The sequence below is a fragment of the Echinops telfairi genome, unplaced genomic scaffold (genome assembly GCF_000313985.2).
Source record: "Echinops telfairi isolate 266 unplaced genomic scaffold, ASM31398v2 ScPeMD7_7356;HRSCAF=8355, whole genome shotgun sequence".
Lineage (NCBI taxonomy): Eukaryota > Metazoa > Chordata > Mammalia > Afrosoricida > Tenrecidae > Echinops > Echinops telfairi.
In genome coordinates, this window is record NW_022111256.1 from 2,487,673 (window position 1) to 2,503,181 (window position 15,509).

General features: G+C 43.3%; 1 protein-coding gene across 1 annotated transcript in view; it reads left to right on the forward strand.

Annotated features, from left to right (window-relative positions):
• ANO2 (anoctamin 2) overlaps nucleotides 1–15,509 on the forward strand; it is a gene marked incomplete at its 5' end in the record, with an annotated part of 414,765 nt that overhangs the window by 350,991 nt on the left and 48,265 nt on the right. The window contains 2 exons of the mRNA XM_013008512.1: nucleotides 744–801; nucleotides 949–1,049. Coding sequence (XP_012863966.1) covers nucleotides 744–801; nucleotides 949–1,049 — 159 coding nt within the window. The remainder of the gene's footprint in view (nucleotides 1–743; nucleotides 802–948; nucleotides 1,050–15,509) is intronic.

The window sequence follows — 15,509 nt, forward strand, 5'->3', positions numbered from 1 at the left end:
ACTTCACAGAGAAGGAGAGCTTAAGCTGAGAATCAAATTGATGGGTATATTTCAAGGGGGTGACCCATCAAGAAAGTAGAGCCCTCCTGGCTCCTTGGCTGGTTCTATGATTATTTTTTAACTCTTTCCTCTCCCCACCTGCTCACTCTTCTTATCCTGAATAAATTCTCCTCAGAAGAGAAGTGTGGTGGTCTTCTTTCATTCCGTTGAACGTTTCCAGTAAGAAGTGAAGACTTCTTATTTACTGATGCCAGGGGTCTTCTCAACCCCAGTCAACTCTAGCTTGCTGTTTCCTGGGAAACCAGAAGTCTTCACTCAGGAGTTTTGATCAGAACTCAGTCCTGACACATTGAAGGAAAGAGATGCACAGACAGTACAGTTATGGAAATTCAAACGTCCTTGCATTTAGGTTCAGAGGTCATCATACTGCATACCTGTGCATGCACATATATGTGCACATGTGTCCTGTCCAGTTCCCCACCAAACCCAGCCTCTAACCTTGCCCCACTCAGCCCCAACAGCCTGGAGTTTGACCAGGTAAAGAGGTGAACCCTAAGTGGTAAAGGTGATTCAGTGTCCGACTGTGAACTCCTACCCTGGGTGATTTGACACCCATTCTGCCCAGTGCTGCCGAGGAGGACATACGGGGTAAGGGGATGGCTAGCCCACCCAGGATGTACGCTTTCAAGCAGTTCAGACATTCTCTCTCTTTCCCTAACTCTTCCTACACTTCTTTGTTTCAGGTTTGTGGGCAGGCCTGGGAGCTATGTCTATGTGTTCGATGGTTACCGAATGGAAGAGGCAAGTCCAATCATTGGCATTTCATGCTTGGCTAGTAGTTTGTAGGTGCACCCTTCCATCCTCTTCCTGATCCCCAACCTGGCTGAGTTTGCACGTTTGCTGCTCTCAGCTCCACTTGGTCCAACAGCCTCTTCTTTCCTCCCTCAGTGTGCTCCAGGGGGCTGCCTGATGGAGCTCTGCATTCAACTCAGCATCATCATGTTGGGGAAGCAGCTGATCCAGAACAACATCTTTGAGATTGGAGTCCCGTACGTAGTGCACTCTGGCATTCAACAGCCTCTCCTCTTCTAAGATAGCTCAGTTACTCACTTTTCTGTCCACTTGCCAATTATTTTCCTTATCGGGCAAGGCAACCTCCTGTAGTTCTTAGGTATCAGTGGGATTGGCAATATTTAAGGCTCAGAAAGGTGAACCACTTCTGTAAGTGTGCAAACCTAGTAAGGGCCAGAGCTCGGTGTCAGATTCTCTCTGACCTCAGTGTGAGTATTTACAATATCATTTGTCTTCCCAGTGAATACATGAAAGGGGAGCTGGCAAAATAGTAGGTAGCTGAATATTAAAGATCATGAACTTGTTTAGAAAATCCTCTGAGACTAAACTAGCTTATACAACTTTAAGAGGGGATGGATGCATTGTTGATAAATGTATTGTTTCCATGTGGATCCTCCTCCATTCCTCATTGTTTTACCCCATCTCATCAGATTTTTGTATTGAGACTGTCATAAAAATACACAATGACTCATGCACTGGGCTAAGAGAAAAGGGTGGAGTGAGTGAAATGCTACCAATAGAATGGAAAGAAAATGCTGCCCCCCTGTCTTTCCTTTCAACTACTTTTTGGTTTTAAATAAGACTTTATTTTAGGGCCTGTGTTTGGCCAGCGCAACCCCAGTGAGCCAGGGAACAGCAAGATGGTCAGGACGAATACTGCGGGGGCGCTAGTTTAGATAAGAAGGGCCAGGTGGACCATTTATTTCAGGGCTAGGGTTCTTGGTAAACACCTTATAATATTGATTATTTTGAAATTCAGTTAATAGTCCCCTTTGAGTTAGGTAAAGATAGTACCACTCACTGCATCTCCTTGTTAGAGATTCACTATCTACATGATATTAACGGTTTTGATTAGTCCTTAAATAAACTCTTTGGTCCCTTTCTTTCCAAATATATTGGGTGGTGTTATTGGCCAAGGTTCTTAGATGCAGATATTAGAATCCACTCTGGTTTTTTTTAAAGCAGTGCAAAGGAATTTATATAAGAATATTTAGTGACCAATGGACTATTCTTTAAGGACCAGAGGGCCAGACACTGAAACTACATTACTAAGAGCAATGTTAGTAATGTAGCTCGATCTTTTGATCAAGGAGCCCTGGTGGGCATAGTGGTTGTGCATTGGGCTACTAACAGCAGTTCGAAACTTCCAGGGAGAAAGACAAGACTTTCTACTCCTGTAAAGAGGTGCAGTCTCAGAAGTCCACAGGGTCGCATTGAGTTGGAATTGTTTTGCTAGTAGAGAGTGAGCCCTTTGGCCAGGTCTTAAAGGATAAGATGGACTAAGATAGATGCTAAGACAAATGGACTAGCCCTGGTGACATAGCAGTAAGTTATGCATTGGGCTGCTATCTGCAAGGTCAGCAGTTCAAAAGTGCCAGCCTCTCTGTGGGAGAAAGATAAGGCTTTCTACTCCCATAAGCAGTTACAGTCTCAGAAAGCCACAGGGACAACCCACCCTGTCCTCTGCAATCACTCTGAGTCCGAATTTACTCCATGCATGTGAGGGTTTGAGTTTTTTAAGGATGAGCATTGTACACAAAAGAACTTTCTCAAAACAAAACTACAGCCCAAGCACTGTCAAGCGCTGGTATTTTGCTTTCAGCCTTTGCATAAGACTTGTATGCAAATAAATAAAGGGGGAAAAAAAGTATGAAATGGCTCTTGCCTTCCCAAAGCTTAGATGTTTAGTTTGGGAAACAAAATAGGCTTCATAACATTGGGTACTCTCTATGGGCCAAAAACTCTGCCACATTTCAGAATATGAGAAGGTAGCCACACATCCCCCCCTCAAAAAAACCCCAACTTTTTTCCCAAAACTATTTATTTAAAATTTTCTTGACAAGACAACCTCCTCACCTTCAAAGTACTCTCCATTACACTTAATACATTTGTCAAATCTGCGATTCCATTTCTGAAAACATTTTTCAGACTCATCTATTTGGATGGCTGACAGCATCTCTCAATTTTTTTCCTTCACCTCTTCTACATGATCAAATCGCTATCCTTTCATGTCCCTCTTCGTTTGTGGAAGCAAAAAGAAGATTAGGTGAGTCAGGGAAAGAGAGGCATGATATTTTTTTGCCAAAATGTGGTACACTGAGCTAGCTGCATGAGCAGATGCATGGTCGTGGTGGCAAAACCAGGCCGACATCTGCCACAAATCGGGCCTTCTTTGTTGCACACTGGTACACAATCTTTTCAGAACCTCTGAATAGAAAGCTTGATTAACAGTCTAACCTGGTGGAATGTACTCCAAATGCACGATGCGTCAACGTTTTCCTCCATTTGGGAAGTTGAGGGATGTCCAGAACAAGGTTTGTCATCAATCAACATTTCACCTTTTTGGAAATGAGAAAACCACTGATACACTTGGGTTTTTCCCGTAGTGCTCTCCGTGTAAGCTGTGTTTAACATCACAACAGTTTCTGTGGCATTTTTCCAAGCAGGAAACAAAATTTCACAGCCACATGCTGTTCTCTTAGATTGGCCATCAGAAAAAACAAGGTTTGAGCGAAACTGCTTTTATAAAAAAATTCACTGTGACTAGAGAGAACCTTCCCAGATGATGCCACTGTGTACACTAACTCAGAGCAAGTTGCTTGATGCTCGCCTAGTGGGGAAAACACATACTATAAAGCTCTGCTCTGCCTAGCACAAGTCCATTGTTTGTTTGTTTTGGGGGCCAGGAGGGTATCCCCTCAAGGTTGGCTGGAGTTTTGGAGAAGTTAAAGAAGGCTGCATAAGTAGAAGGCTTTATTCTAGAGTTTGTCTTTGTTTTCAGAGAGAGCTGCTGCCATCATGGCTAAGAAATGGTCTTTGATTATTTCCATCTAAAGAAATAATGCCCCCTTTCTACATAGACAACAGCCTGACTCAAGTCTTATCACTATACTTATGGCGCAGGAAGTGCTGTGGATAGAAGAGGCTCAGATGAATGGCATTTCCCTGGCCAAAGTTCTGGGGGAAATCAAAGTAATGGCAACAGCCAGGATTCCTACTAATGGATCTGCTGAGCAGGCTGCTAAAGTATTCTTTTTGTTGGGCTGGATGGAGTCATTAACGACTATATGGTTTAATTCTATTCTCCATGTACAATGATGCCAGCATCACCCGCTTCCTTGCAGGGGCTCTTAACTGCCTGAAAGATTCCTGTGGGAAGCTATTCTTTCATCTTTCTGAGAAACCCATGTACAGGGCTGACATTCTCATGGAGGCAATTGAGTTTGCCTGGAAATAAAAAAAAACAACCTTTCAATTAGATCCCTACTTCAAGGAATGAGAACCCTCAACATTCCCTCTTGACACCTGCCATCCAGTCTTCAGAAAAATTCTCACCATCGCTCACAATTTTTTTGAGCTGAATATTTAGATTCTTTTTATGTCCATACACGGGAACAACTTCAGATGAGCCATGCTTTCCCTGGAGAAGGATTGGAAGGAACATGCACGTATGGGCAGCTTGTTCTACCTCCCTGATTAAATCAGTCTCTACACATCAGTCAAGAATTCGTCAGTCTTGAAAATCTCAACCCTCTGAAACTTTGCCTAGTTCCCTGTTTTTTGATGAAAAGTCCCTCCGTGATAGTGAAGCAAAGCTAGTGCAACAGATGGCTCCTCCTCTCCAGGAGCTTACCATCTTAGAACATTTGCTATGGACAAACATCTGAGCATGTGCAGATGGTACCAAGGCCACATCTGGCCTGTTTGAAGCTTATAAGATCATCCCTTCCACTCCTACTTACACACACAAAAAAGTCATTCCCTGCAAACATCTGAAAGGGACACCTGTCCTTCAGAACATTCTTATTCTGTAAGCATTCCGCTCTAGATGGAACTGTTTATGGCCATAAGAAGCCCATTTTATTTCATCCCTGGGCATCTGGTCTACCACTTGGCCCATTCACCCAGACTCGGAAACCTTTTATAGAATCTGAGTAGCAAGAACTCAGGCATATGTTTGGACAGTGTGTTGGCATGTTCCCCACCCATCAACTCCATCAGCTCCATAACAGATGAAGTTAACACATGGCTGTTTGCCTTGAAGGCTAAATTTTCATGTTTATGCTTGATATGTGTTTCATATGCTACACTTTAATTGATGGCAATTGCATAGTAATTCATAAAGCTGTGGGCAGGCACTTCGGTAAGTATCCCTGTCTTCATCTCTTAGAAAAAGGATGTGATTCTATTCAGTTCTAAGGTTCCCTTCAGCTCTAGCTACCTGTGGACCTCTCCTCTATTGAGTGATGTGGCCACTGGCTTATTCAAGCACAGCTATTTCTCTTTCCAAAGGATTAGCCTCCTTCCCTTTACTAGCCTGCTAGAGACATTTACACCATGGTTATCTGTCCGTTTCAGGGCATTAAGTTATGTGTATGCTGCAGAATTCAGGGACACAGAGTAAAAATTCTTCTACCAAACCCTAGCACCTTTTATCTCCAAAGTTTCTTCTCCTGCTACAGATTGCATTTTGTGTGTGGTCATGCAAGATCACGATGATTATGATTACTGGATTTTCCATCCTCTATCTAGAGCCCTTTATTAGTAAGCCAGATTGTTGTTGTCCCTGGGTGCTGTTGGTCGGCAGACAGTTCAACACCACCAGCAGCACTGTGGGAGAAAAACTGGGCTTTCTACTCCAGTAAGCAGTTACAGTCTCGGAAACGCACAGGGGACCACACGAGTCAGGGCTGACTCAACGGCAGTGAGTTTTCTCAATGAACTAGACCCTTCCAATTGAGAGTTCAAGTACCGGCACTCTCCTCACGCACGGCACAGTTCAGATACACGCAATGCGTTAAACGTCTTCTATAATCAGGAGAGAAATGATAGTTGAGCCCTGCCAGTGAGGAACATCCAGGTAAACTGTCACTATCAGGCTGAGTCCTGGGTAGTGAGTGAGTAGTGAGGCTCTGTAGGACAAAGATTTGGTAGCCAACAGATTGAGGTTTCAAGCCAAGCTTTATACTATGCTCACACTGTGACCTTGGGAGAATTAATCTAGAAGAATTTCTATCCACCATGGTTAGGTAACGAACCAACTTGGCTAAATGTTCCAGAAAATACAGACATTTGAGAAAGAGCCTTTCTCTGAGAGTTCTAGGTTGCCAAGGTCTTACTTAGCATCCCTGGTTTCTTTGTTGACAGGGACACTTGGTATGTCTTGCAAGTCCAGGTGTTGAGATTGAGGAGGCCAAGTCGGGATCATTGTTGTTTTGCTCTGTCCTGGGTCCCAAGACAGATTTGGTTACAGCACTGTTCTTGTGTATTTCCAGAGACATTGTCACATTTTCCCCTTAAAAACGCACTGCCATTGAGTCGATTCTGACTCATAGAGCCTCTCTAGGGCAGGATAGAACTGTCCCCATGGGTTTCCAAAACTGTAATTGTTCACGGGAGTAGAAAGCCCCATCTTTCTTCCTCAGAGTGACTAGTGGTTTCGAACTGCTGACCTTGTAATGCACAGCCTAATGCATGACCCACTGTACCACCACCGTTCCATGTTTCTTTCCGTAAGGGAGATACATACTAATTTTTGATGCCAGATTTAATTTTTTAAAATAGAAGCAGATCTTAGGCGTTAAGTGAGTGATCAAACTGGACAAGAATATTTCAGGCAAAAGATATGATAAAAATACAAGGATAGAAAACTGATCATTTATCCCAGAGAGCACTTTTCTAAGATTCAGAGAAAATGTTTTAAATGAAAGATTATCTACAGTAATTGCCCCTTAGGCGCCTTGGTGGGGTAGTAGTTCCTCTTTGGGTTGCTAACTGCAAGGTCAGCAGTTCAAAACCACTAGGTGCTCCAAAGGAGAAAGGCAAGGCTTTCCACTCCTGTAGAGGGTCTCAGAAGCCCACAGGGGCAGTTCTACCCCGGCCTATGGGGTCACCACGAGTCAGCATCAACTCGAAGCCAGTGAGGCGTTGCCCGTTATTATTAAGCCAGATTCTTGTTGCCCTTGGGTGCTGTTGAGTCAGTATTCTGCTTACAGTGACTCCGTGGGACAAACCTATGAGAAATATCTCAGAGGGCTTTCTTGGCTGTAAACATGATGGAAGCAGATCCTTAGCGTTCTTCTGCAGAGCCCCTGAGTGGGTTCGAACTGCCAAACTTTAAGTTAGCAGACAAGCACTAAACTGTTTTTCCACCAGGATCCTTGTAAGCCAGGTAGCTATGATTTATCTTGGCCCTGATTGCAAAACTTTCATTTGATTCTTTATACATGCGTGGGTGGTGGACACATAACACAGCTCTGATGATCTTGAGAACTTCACTACCGTACAGGCGAGGCAGCTTACCTTAGAACATCACTTCCCACCCATTCATCGTTGTCCATCACTTTTCAAATTTCTCTCCATAGCTAACTAAACATCCACTTGCAGATTAATTTCCCCTATGCCAACTCCTTATTGCTTAAATTTATGGGTAAGTGACAGCTCCCATGTATAGCAAACAACAGTAAGAAAGGAATAAAACAAGTACAAAACTGTATTAAGTGATCAATGAGTTTATACTCACCCAAAGCACTTACAATCAGATCTGCATTCTCTTTGCAAGCCTCGGGGAGTCGTTGAGGGCAGGCCAGCGGCACATTGAGGTCTTCTCCTTGACTTCAGTCAGAGGGATTGAAAGAGCAAAAAGCCAAACAAACCCCAAATCACTCTTTTCCTACATGCCCTAATGATATGTAAGGCCAAGTGCAAGGCCTTTTAAAGGTTTCATGTGAAGTGCCCATTGAATATTTCCTTGGTTTTGGAAATATTGTTTCAGAAGAATATGATCAACTCTTAATCCCATGGGTTGGGGCCTTTTTCCTTACTTCCCATGTATATACCCCACTGCCATCTTCTTAATCCAGCTTCCTAAGCATGGCCCAGAAGCCCTGTTGGCATAATGGCTACATGTTGAACTGCTAACTGCAAGGTCAAGAGTTTTAAACTACCAGCCACTCCTTAGGAGAAAGGTAGAGCTTTCTACTCTTATAAAGAGTTGCTGTCTACAAAACTCACAGGGGCAATTCTACCCTGTCCTATAAGGTCACGATGAGTCGGCATAGACAAAATGGCAGAGTTAAGCATGTCTCAAATACAGCTCTACTGCTATTGCCCTAGATTCGGCCACTACCACCTCTTGCCTGAACCACTGCACGATACGACTTACAAGGCCTTGATACCACGCACTTAACCTAACTGCCAAGTCTCTCTTCCATGACTGGCCAAGAATGCTGCCCAGCTTCCCTTTCGTCCACGGCATAAGTTTCCTTAGTTCCTCACATCTCTCCTCTCCCCAAACCCTGCAGAAACCCTAACCAGGTTCCCTATGGATCCCTGGTCTGCTTCCAGGCATCTCCTACTGGGGAGCCACTCATCCCACTTTTGCTAGGCCTGATTCAGGGACCCTGGAACTGGCAGATGACACTGGAGATGGGAAAATAAAATGTTTCAAAGGGATGCAATAAAGCTGGGGGTATTCGTTCTTTAGAGGCAGCTTTGTGCCTAATGGGGACATGATACTAGACAAAGCTTGCATGTCTGGTCTGGCCCTGGACTAGCCCCAGGCGTGTAACCCCAGACTCCCGGAGCGTGACCCAGTTGTGGCAGATGCTTTCCAGAGAGAAGCTGGAGGCTTGTCCACATCGCTGGCCCCAGGATAATTCTCAAAGGCAGCTCCTTTTGAAATGACTTCAGGCAGGGTGAGCCACATGGCAGAATCTGGTCTTGTGCTATTTATTATCCGAGCCCATTGGCAAGGTGCTCCTCAGCCCCCACACACTCTGCCTTTCCCTTATGTGTTCAAGCAAAATAAACTTTGGACTCAAACTACATGGTGCCCCTAAAACATGTCACACCACCTCCCAACTCCTCACTTTAATTTTATCCCAAATTTAGCGCTAGCTAGCATTTGTTCAAGCGAAGTTGGCAATGGGCCTTTCATCACTCAGAGAGCTGAACACTTGGTGAAAGGGTAGAAGTCACTTTGTTGACATGCTTGGTTCTCCTGGATGTACTTGATGGGGAATAGAGCAGATAAACAGACTGATGTCTCCACTAGCTACATTTTGCTCCTGTCCGTACTCCTGCTCAAAGTAAAGCCAGGTCATTTCCCCAAATAGCTGCAAGAGGCCCTTGAGCACAGCTCGTAAGATTTCATAAACCGTCTGCCTCCTTTTCATAAATATAATAGCGATTGCATTCCCAGACGTAAAGCAGTCTCTCTTTAAAACCATCACGGGCCAAGAAGAATTGAGTTCTCCTTCAACCTGGTAGGGTGTGGCCATGGATTAGAAGTTCAAGAAGCAAATATTAGCCCTATCCGGTGTTAAGGAAGGGAATACCTAGGTCAGCGGTTGATGTGTTGCTCCCCTTTTTTGACTCAGCGAGGACATGGTCCTGCCCTCTGTAACGCAGCTAGAAGCGTTTGGACCCTAGGACTGTGGGAATGGCTAGCGGCCTACATTCCAGCCGCAGGGAGGCCCCAGGAATGACAGATCAACCCCATGTTCTTGTACAAACCCATGGGGCAGAGGAAGAGGTTTGAATCCAGAAAGAATTTTTGAGAGTTGTCATTAAAAAAATAGGGGGGTGGGGTGGGCAGAATAAAAGCAGATGGAAAGGACAAGGGACAGGGGATAACTTCAAAGGAGTTATTTTAACGAGCGAGTGCATCATACCATCGGAATCGGAATCTGAAGCTTTCCAAACGGCCCATCTGTATGTTATAGAACATACAGGAGTCCTGCTCCATCCCCGGCGAGGGGGTGTTCTTTGTGATCGCTTTTTCAAAATGGTCACTGAGGTAGCTCTGACGGAAATTTCTGAGAGGAATTATTTGTAGATGTTTGTTCTCCTGGTCTGTAGCCGCAGTCTGTCACACTGTTGGCCACCAAGCCCTGAGGCTTCGTGTTGGTTGTCTTCATGGCCCGGAGTGCGACAGTGGGCCTTCTGTTCTCACGGCTGCTCCTCCCGTGCCCTTTCACCGCTCTTTCCCGTCCACGGGTTGTCAGTGACTTTTCGCCTCTTCACGGGCTGCCACGTCTGTCAGCGTAAGGTTTTCAGAGGCTACTAACGCTTCACAAATAGATAACTCACGCTGTTCTTCCAAGTTGCCTCTGGGCGGATTCCAGCCTTTTACCTGGACCAACGATGCTCTTTGCGCAGGTATCACAGGTTCCAAAGGACAAGCTCCTGACTTCCTTCTTTTGGATAGCAAAATCCGGCTGATTTGACGCCCAGCGGGATAGCCATCACAATGAACCCCATAACAAAAACCTGCAGTTGCATCAGCTATCTGCTCAGAATCTTCCACTACCTTCTTACCCAGACCCCTCAGGGAAACAGAGGTTAGCTGGTGGGAGTAACAAAAGCTATGACTAGAAGGGCCATGTTAAATACTTCGCTTTATTGCCTAGCTTAACTTGCTGCCTCATCTGCTCTTCAACAGGGTCAACACTTGTCTTTCTCATCATCATTAAAATGCTCTCTTATCTGCTGTTCCTGTAGACAACCAAGGATAAGGTGACCAGCCGTCCCACTTTTGGCGGGACAGTCCCGATTTTGGGCATTTTAAAAAAGTCCCGATTTTTAGAAAGAATGCATGACAAGCTAGGGAACAGTCTATTTGGTCCATATAGACCAAATGTTTAATCAAGGACACCCTCCCCCATTAATGGTGTCCCGCTTTAAATCTGGTCACCTTAACCACGGACCCCTCAGAATCACCTTAGATTCTTCATGCTACTTCACCTCCCATGGACAACCCACTTCCATCTTCTTAACTCTACATCCCAAACATATCAAAAATATGTCTCTTCATGTTGCTCTCACCCTTGACTCTGCTACCATTGTCCTCCACTCCCCCTGAGCCACACACATAAAAGGCATACAAAACCCCCACTACCATGCGCTTACCTTATATGTCTTAAGGCTCGTTTTCCTCCTTTTGTCTCTGGTACCTGCCAGGTGGATTCTAGCTCATAGTGACCCCAGGTTCAATGGAACCAAGCCCTGCTAGGTTCTGTGCCATCCTTGTAACTGCTGTTCTGTTGGAGCCCATTGATATAACCATCGTGTCAATGCATGTCATTGAGGGTGCTGTCCTTTTTCTGCTTAACCAAGCAGGCCTCCTCTCCCAGGGACTGGCCTCTTTTGAGAACATGCCCAACTATGAGAGACATCCGTCACATCGTCCTCGCTTCTGAGGAGCATTCTGGCTGAACCTCTTCCAAGACGTATTTGTTTGTTCTTCTGGCGGCCCGCAAGACTTTCAGTACTCTTTGCCAACACCATAATTCAACTACATCAGAATCATCTACAGTCTTCCTTATTCACCGTCAAGGTTTCTCATGCATGTGATACCATTGGAAATATCATGGCTTGGGTCAGACGCGTCCTAATTTTCAAAGCAACATCCTTGCTCGTCAACATTTTAAAGAACTCTTGTGCAGTGGATTTGCCTAATAAAAATGCCCTTTGCTTTCTTGACTGTTGCCTCCAGGAGCATTCATCGTGGATCCAAGCGAAATGAAATCCTTGACCACTTCCATCTGTCTCCATTTCTTTTGATGTCTCTTGGTCCAGTTGCGAGGATTTGGGTTTGCTTTATGTTGTGTTATAATCCATCCTGGAAGCAGCAGGCCTGGATCTTCCACAGCTTCAAGTCCTCTTGGCCTTCGGCAAGCAAGGTTGTGCCACCACCTATCACAAGTTGTTAGTTCGTCTTCCTGCCATGCGGATGTGGAGTTTTTCGGATAGTCAAGCTTGTTCAATGATTTGCTCAGCTTTCAAAATGACTAAGCATGGTGAGAGGATACAGCCTTTCCTCATGACCAGCCTTGAACTTTTCCTTGGTTCCTTCTGTTCAAAGGACTGTTCTTTTTTTTTTCCCAAGCCATTTTTTTGGTTTAAAACCATTAACTAATATCATCCCATAGTTCAATCACATCACTCAGTATTGTACAATTGCTACCACAATCAGTTTCAAAACCATCTCTTCCTTCTTGAACCCCTTGTTAGCCACTCCCCTTTATAGCTCCCTCCCCCACCCCCAGCCCTGCCCCAGGAACCCTTATTCTACTCGCTGTCTTTATAGGTCCATCAATCCAGGGTTTATATACAAAATAAATAAAGAAAGAAACCAGAAAAACATGTAACAAAAATTGAAGAGGGTTACCCCCAATGACAAAATACATCTGAGATAAACCCCAATATGAAAACAAACACAGAAAATGTAGAAAAGCAAGCCAGGCCCAATGTGCATCAGTGGGGGTGGGATCAACTGCCAAGGTTTTAACCATTCAAGTCAGGGTTATCATCTTGATAATTCATAGTCATCGCTCCACTGCTCTCTGTTTGAAACCAGTTTCTTCCAAGGCCTCTATTATGAGAGGGAAATCACTGAAGGCCGTTTTCCGGTGCAGATCTCACAGATGTATCTTGGCCTTGCACTGTTCTCCATGGCGTTCTGAACCAGAATCTCACCGTTTAGGTTCTGATACTATTCCCTCCTTCGACTTCAAATGATATGATTTACAATCTTTGAGTCACTGATGGTGGCTTCTTTCATGCGGCTCAGTTGACATCTCACTTCGATTTCTGCTGGTTTGGAAACAAGCCTTTAAGACCCCATGTGTTATTTTATCTGATAGGCAGGCACCACCTGATTTCTTCCCCACACTTTTCTATAGCACCCCTATCTTCTGTGTTCCCTTCCTGACAGTGAATATTGAGGAGGGCCAGGATGTAAGAACTAATTGTTCTTAAATTTGACCTAGGATTTAGTGCAAGCCCAAAACCCATTCCTGGATCTATGTTTTTTATTATCTGCCATTGGCTCCCTTTAGAGACCTCCTTGTTAACTTATGGTAGAGAGTCTTATCAATCATTTCTCTAGAGCATAAAGATCTTCTGTCAATATAGTTATTGATTAGTCAATGTAGGCTAATTCCATAGCACAATACCTGAATTATTCACTATACAGAAAAAATGCTTTCATTGCTGGATGCTATTTACACAAATAATGGGAGTTGGTTGTCAGGGAAAATTTACATTAATATTCACTGACAGTGTTAGTCACAGGTTTTCCAGAATAATATCTATCTTCATACAGCATATAGGGTATTGATGTAGTAAGTCAATGATGGTTTGCCTATACTCATGGTATAGCTATCTTCTGTGTCTTCAACCATGATGAATTTTCAGTCTGAAGTCCTCAAGTTACAGGTGTGTTTGAGGTACAGTCCAGTTCCCCCAGTGGAGTTTCCACATCAGACCTCTGTTCTTGGTATAGGTTACAATGAAGCATTCTGGGGTTCAAATTATCTGCAATGTTCCCCATAATTTGTTATGATCAACAAAATCTAATACCTTTGCATTTGTAGATTTCCCATTTGGCTCTTTCACTTAATCATTTTTTTCCATTTGCTTTAGCTACTCTATGATCAAGTTTATTGTCAATTCAACACAAACATTTTTTTTTCATATTCTCTACTCTCAGCCAAGATTCATCTGATGTCAGCAATGACATCCCTTGTTCTAAGACCTCTTCTGAATTCAGGTTGGATTTCTGGCAGTTCCCTGTTGGTCTGTTGTTGCAACAATTGTTGAATGATCTTCAACAAAATTTTGCTTGCATGTGGCATTAATGATATTGTTCAATGGGCTTCACATTCTGCCGAGTCACCTTACTGTTCCCTTTTTGAGTTTTATGATATATTTATTGCCTATCCTCAGTTATTTGACAATTTTTTTTCTCTAGGCAGCCCTGAATTTTCATTTTCTTTTTAACAATTTTATTGGCACTTCATCCACATACCATACGATTCAATAATTCAATCATATCAAGAAGAGTTGTGCAATCATTACCACAATAAATTTTAGAACATTTTCTCCTTCCTTGTACTCATTGTTATTCATGTAATTTTTAAAAATTGTGGCATAAATATACACAACAAAACATTCTTCTATTCAACAACTTCTACGTGTGTAATCAGGGCCATTCATAATACTCTTCATGATGTACAACCATTATTGACATCCTTTTCCAAATTATTCCACCACCATTAGCATACACTCAGTGCCTCCTGAGCGATAACCCTTCCTCCTCCACCCAGGGTAATCATTGGTCAGCTTGGATTTTGTTTTTAGTAGTTTTCTGATACAATATTCACATATCATAGACTTGCACAGTTAAATCGCTTTTTAAAAAAGTTGTATATATATCATAACAATCAGTTCTAGTGCTCCCTCCCCACTCTGTATCTGTTGTTTGCTTCCCAATTCCCCTCAACCTCCCTGGCCCCTGGCCCAGATAAACCACTACATCAGTTATTGTCTCTGTGCATCCACTCCTTCTATGCTTTATAAATTGGGAACCCTAACAGAAGCAATAAGAAACAAAAACCAAATGAAACAGAAAGAAGAAAATACTATTAATAGTGTAAAGATAAAAGGAAACATAAAGAGTAAGAAAGAAAGACCAACATTATTTAAAAAGCCAGAGATGAAATTTCTGTCATGGGACAGCAAGAAATATTTGAGCCAATATTTCTAGAGCTAATTCAGGTTGGCTGAAGAGGGAGGTCAACGGAGCAGTATCATATTATTCCAGGATTTGATCCACCTTAATCAAGTTCATAATACTCTATCTAAGAGTAAAGCTGTTTGAATCTGTCACCTGTGGCTATTGGGGATTTGCCAGAGGCTTAATCTGACTAAATGCTCCACCACAGAGGGATTTTGGAGTCCCACTGGGCACCATGGCCTTCTACAAATTGGGTGTTCAGAATTTAAGCGCTGATCTTTTTCCCTTCCTCATATTTGCATTTTGTTATCATCATCTTGGGATCACACAGCTGGTGTGCTGCTTCGTTGTGACTTTAGTTGACACCTCACTGCTCGTTTGAACACAAGCCTTTCAGACCCCAGACACTATCCTAAGATTGGGTCTAAAATAAGTGGAAGCCCAGAATCCAACTTCATGTTTATGGGTCACAAACAACTCTGGTTGACTTTGGAAGTCATATTATGGCAAAAGCAAAACCCCAAACCAACAAAAACAACAAGCCAACTAACAAACCAAAAGGAAACATAAAAGAAACAAAAAGCGTTGTCAGTCATCGCCTGGAGTATAAGGCAATTGCATTGATAACATCAATAATTTATCCAATGGCATAGAATTTGAGATTATGTGAGTATAGTCTAACTATGAACTGCAATCCATGAGTTGTTGCTTTGTACCGATTGATTTCTTAATTGATTGACCTGTGTTTACATTGAGCATGGGTATTGGTGCTAGGGGGAAATTTCCTATACCATTTCTTTCTTTCTTTTTTAAAAATCATTTTATTAGGGGTTCATACAACTCTTATCACATTCCATACATACATCAATTGTGTAAAGCGCATTTGTACATTCATTGCCCTCATCATTCTCAAAAC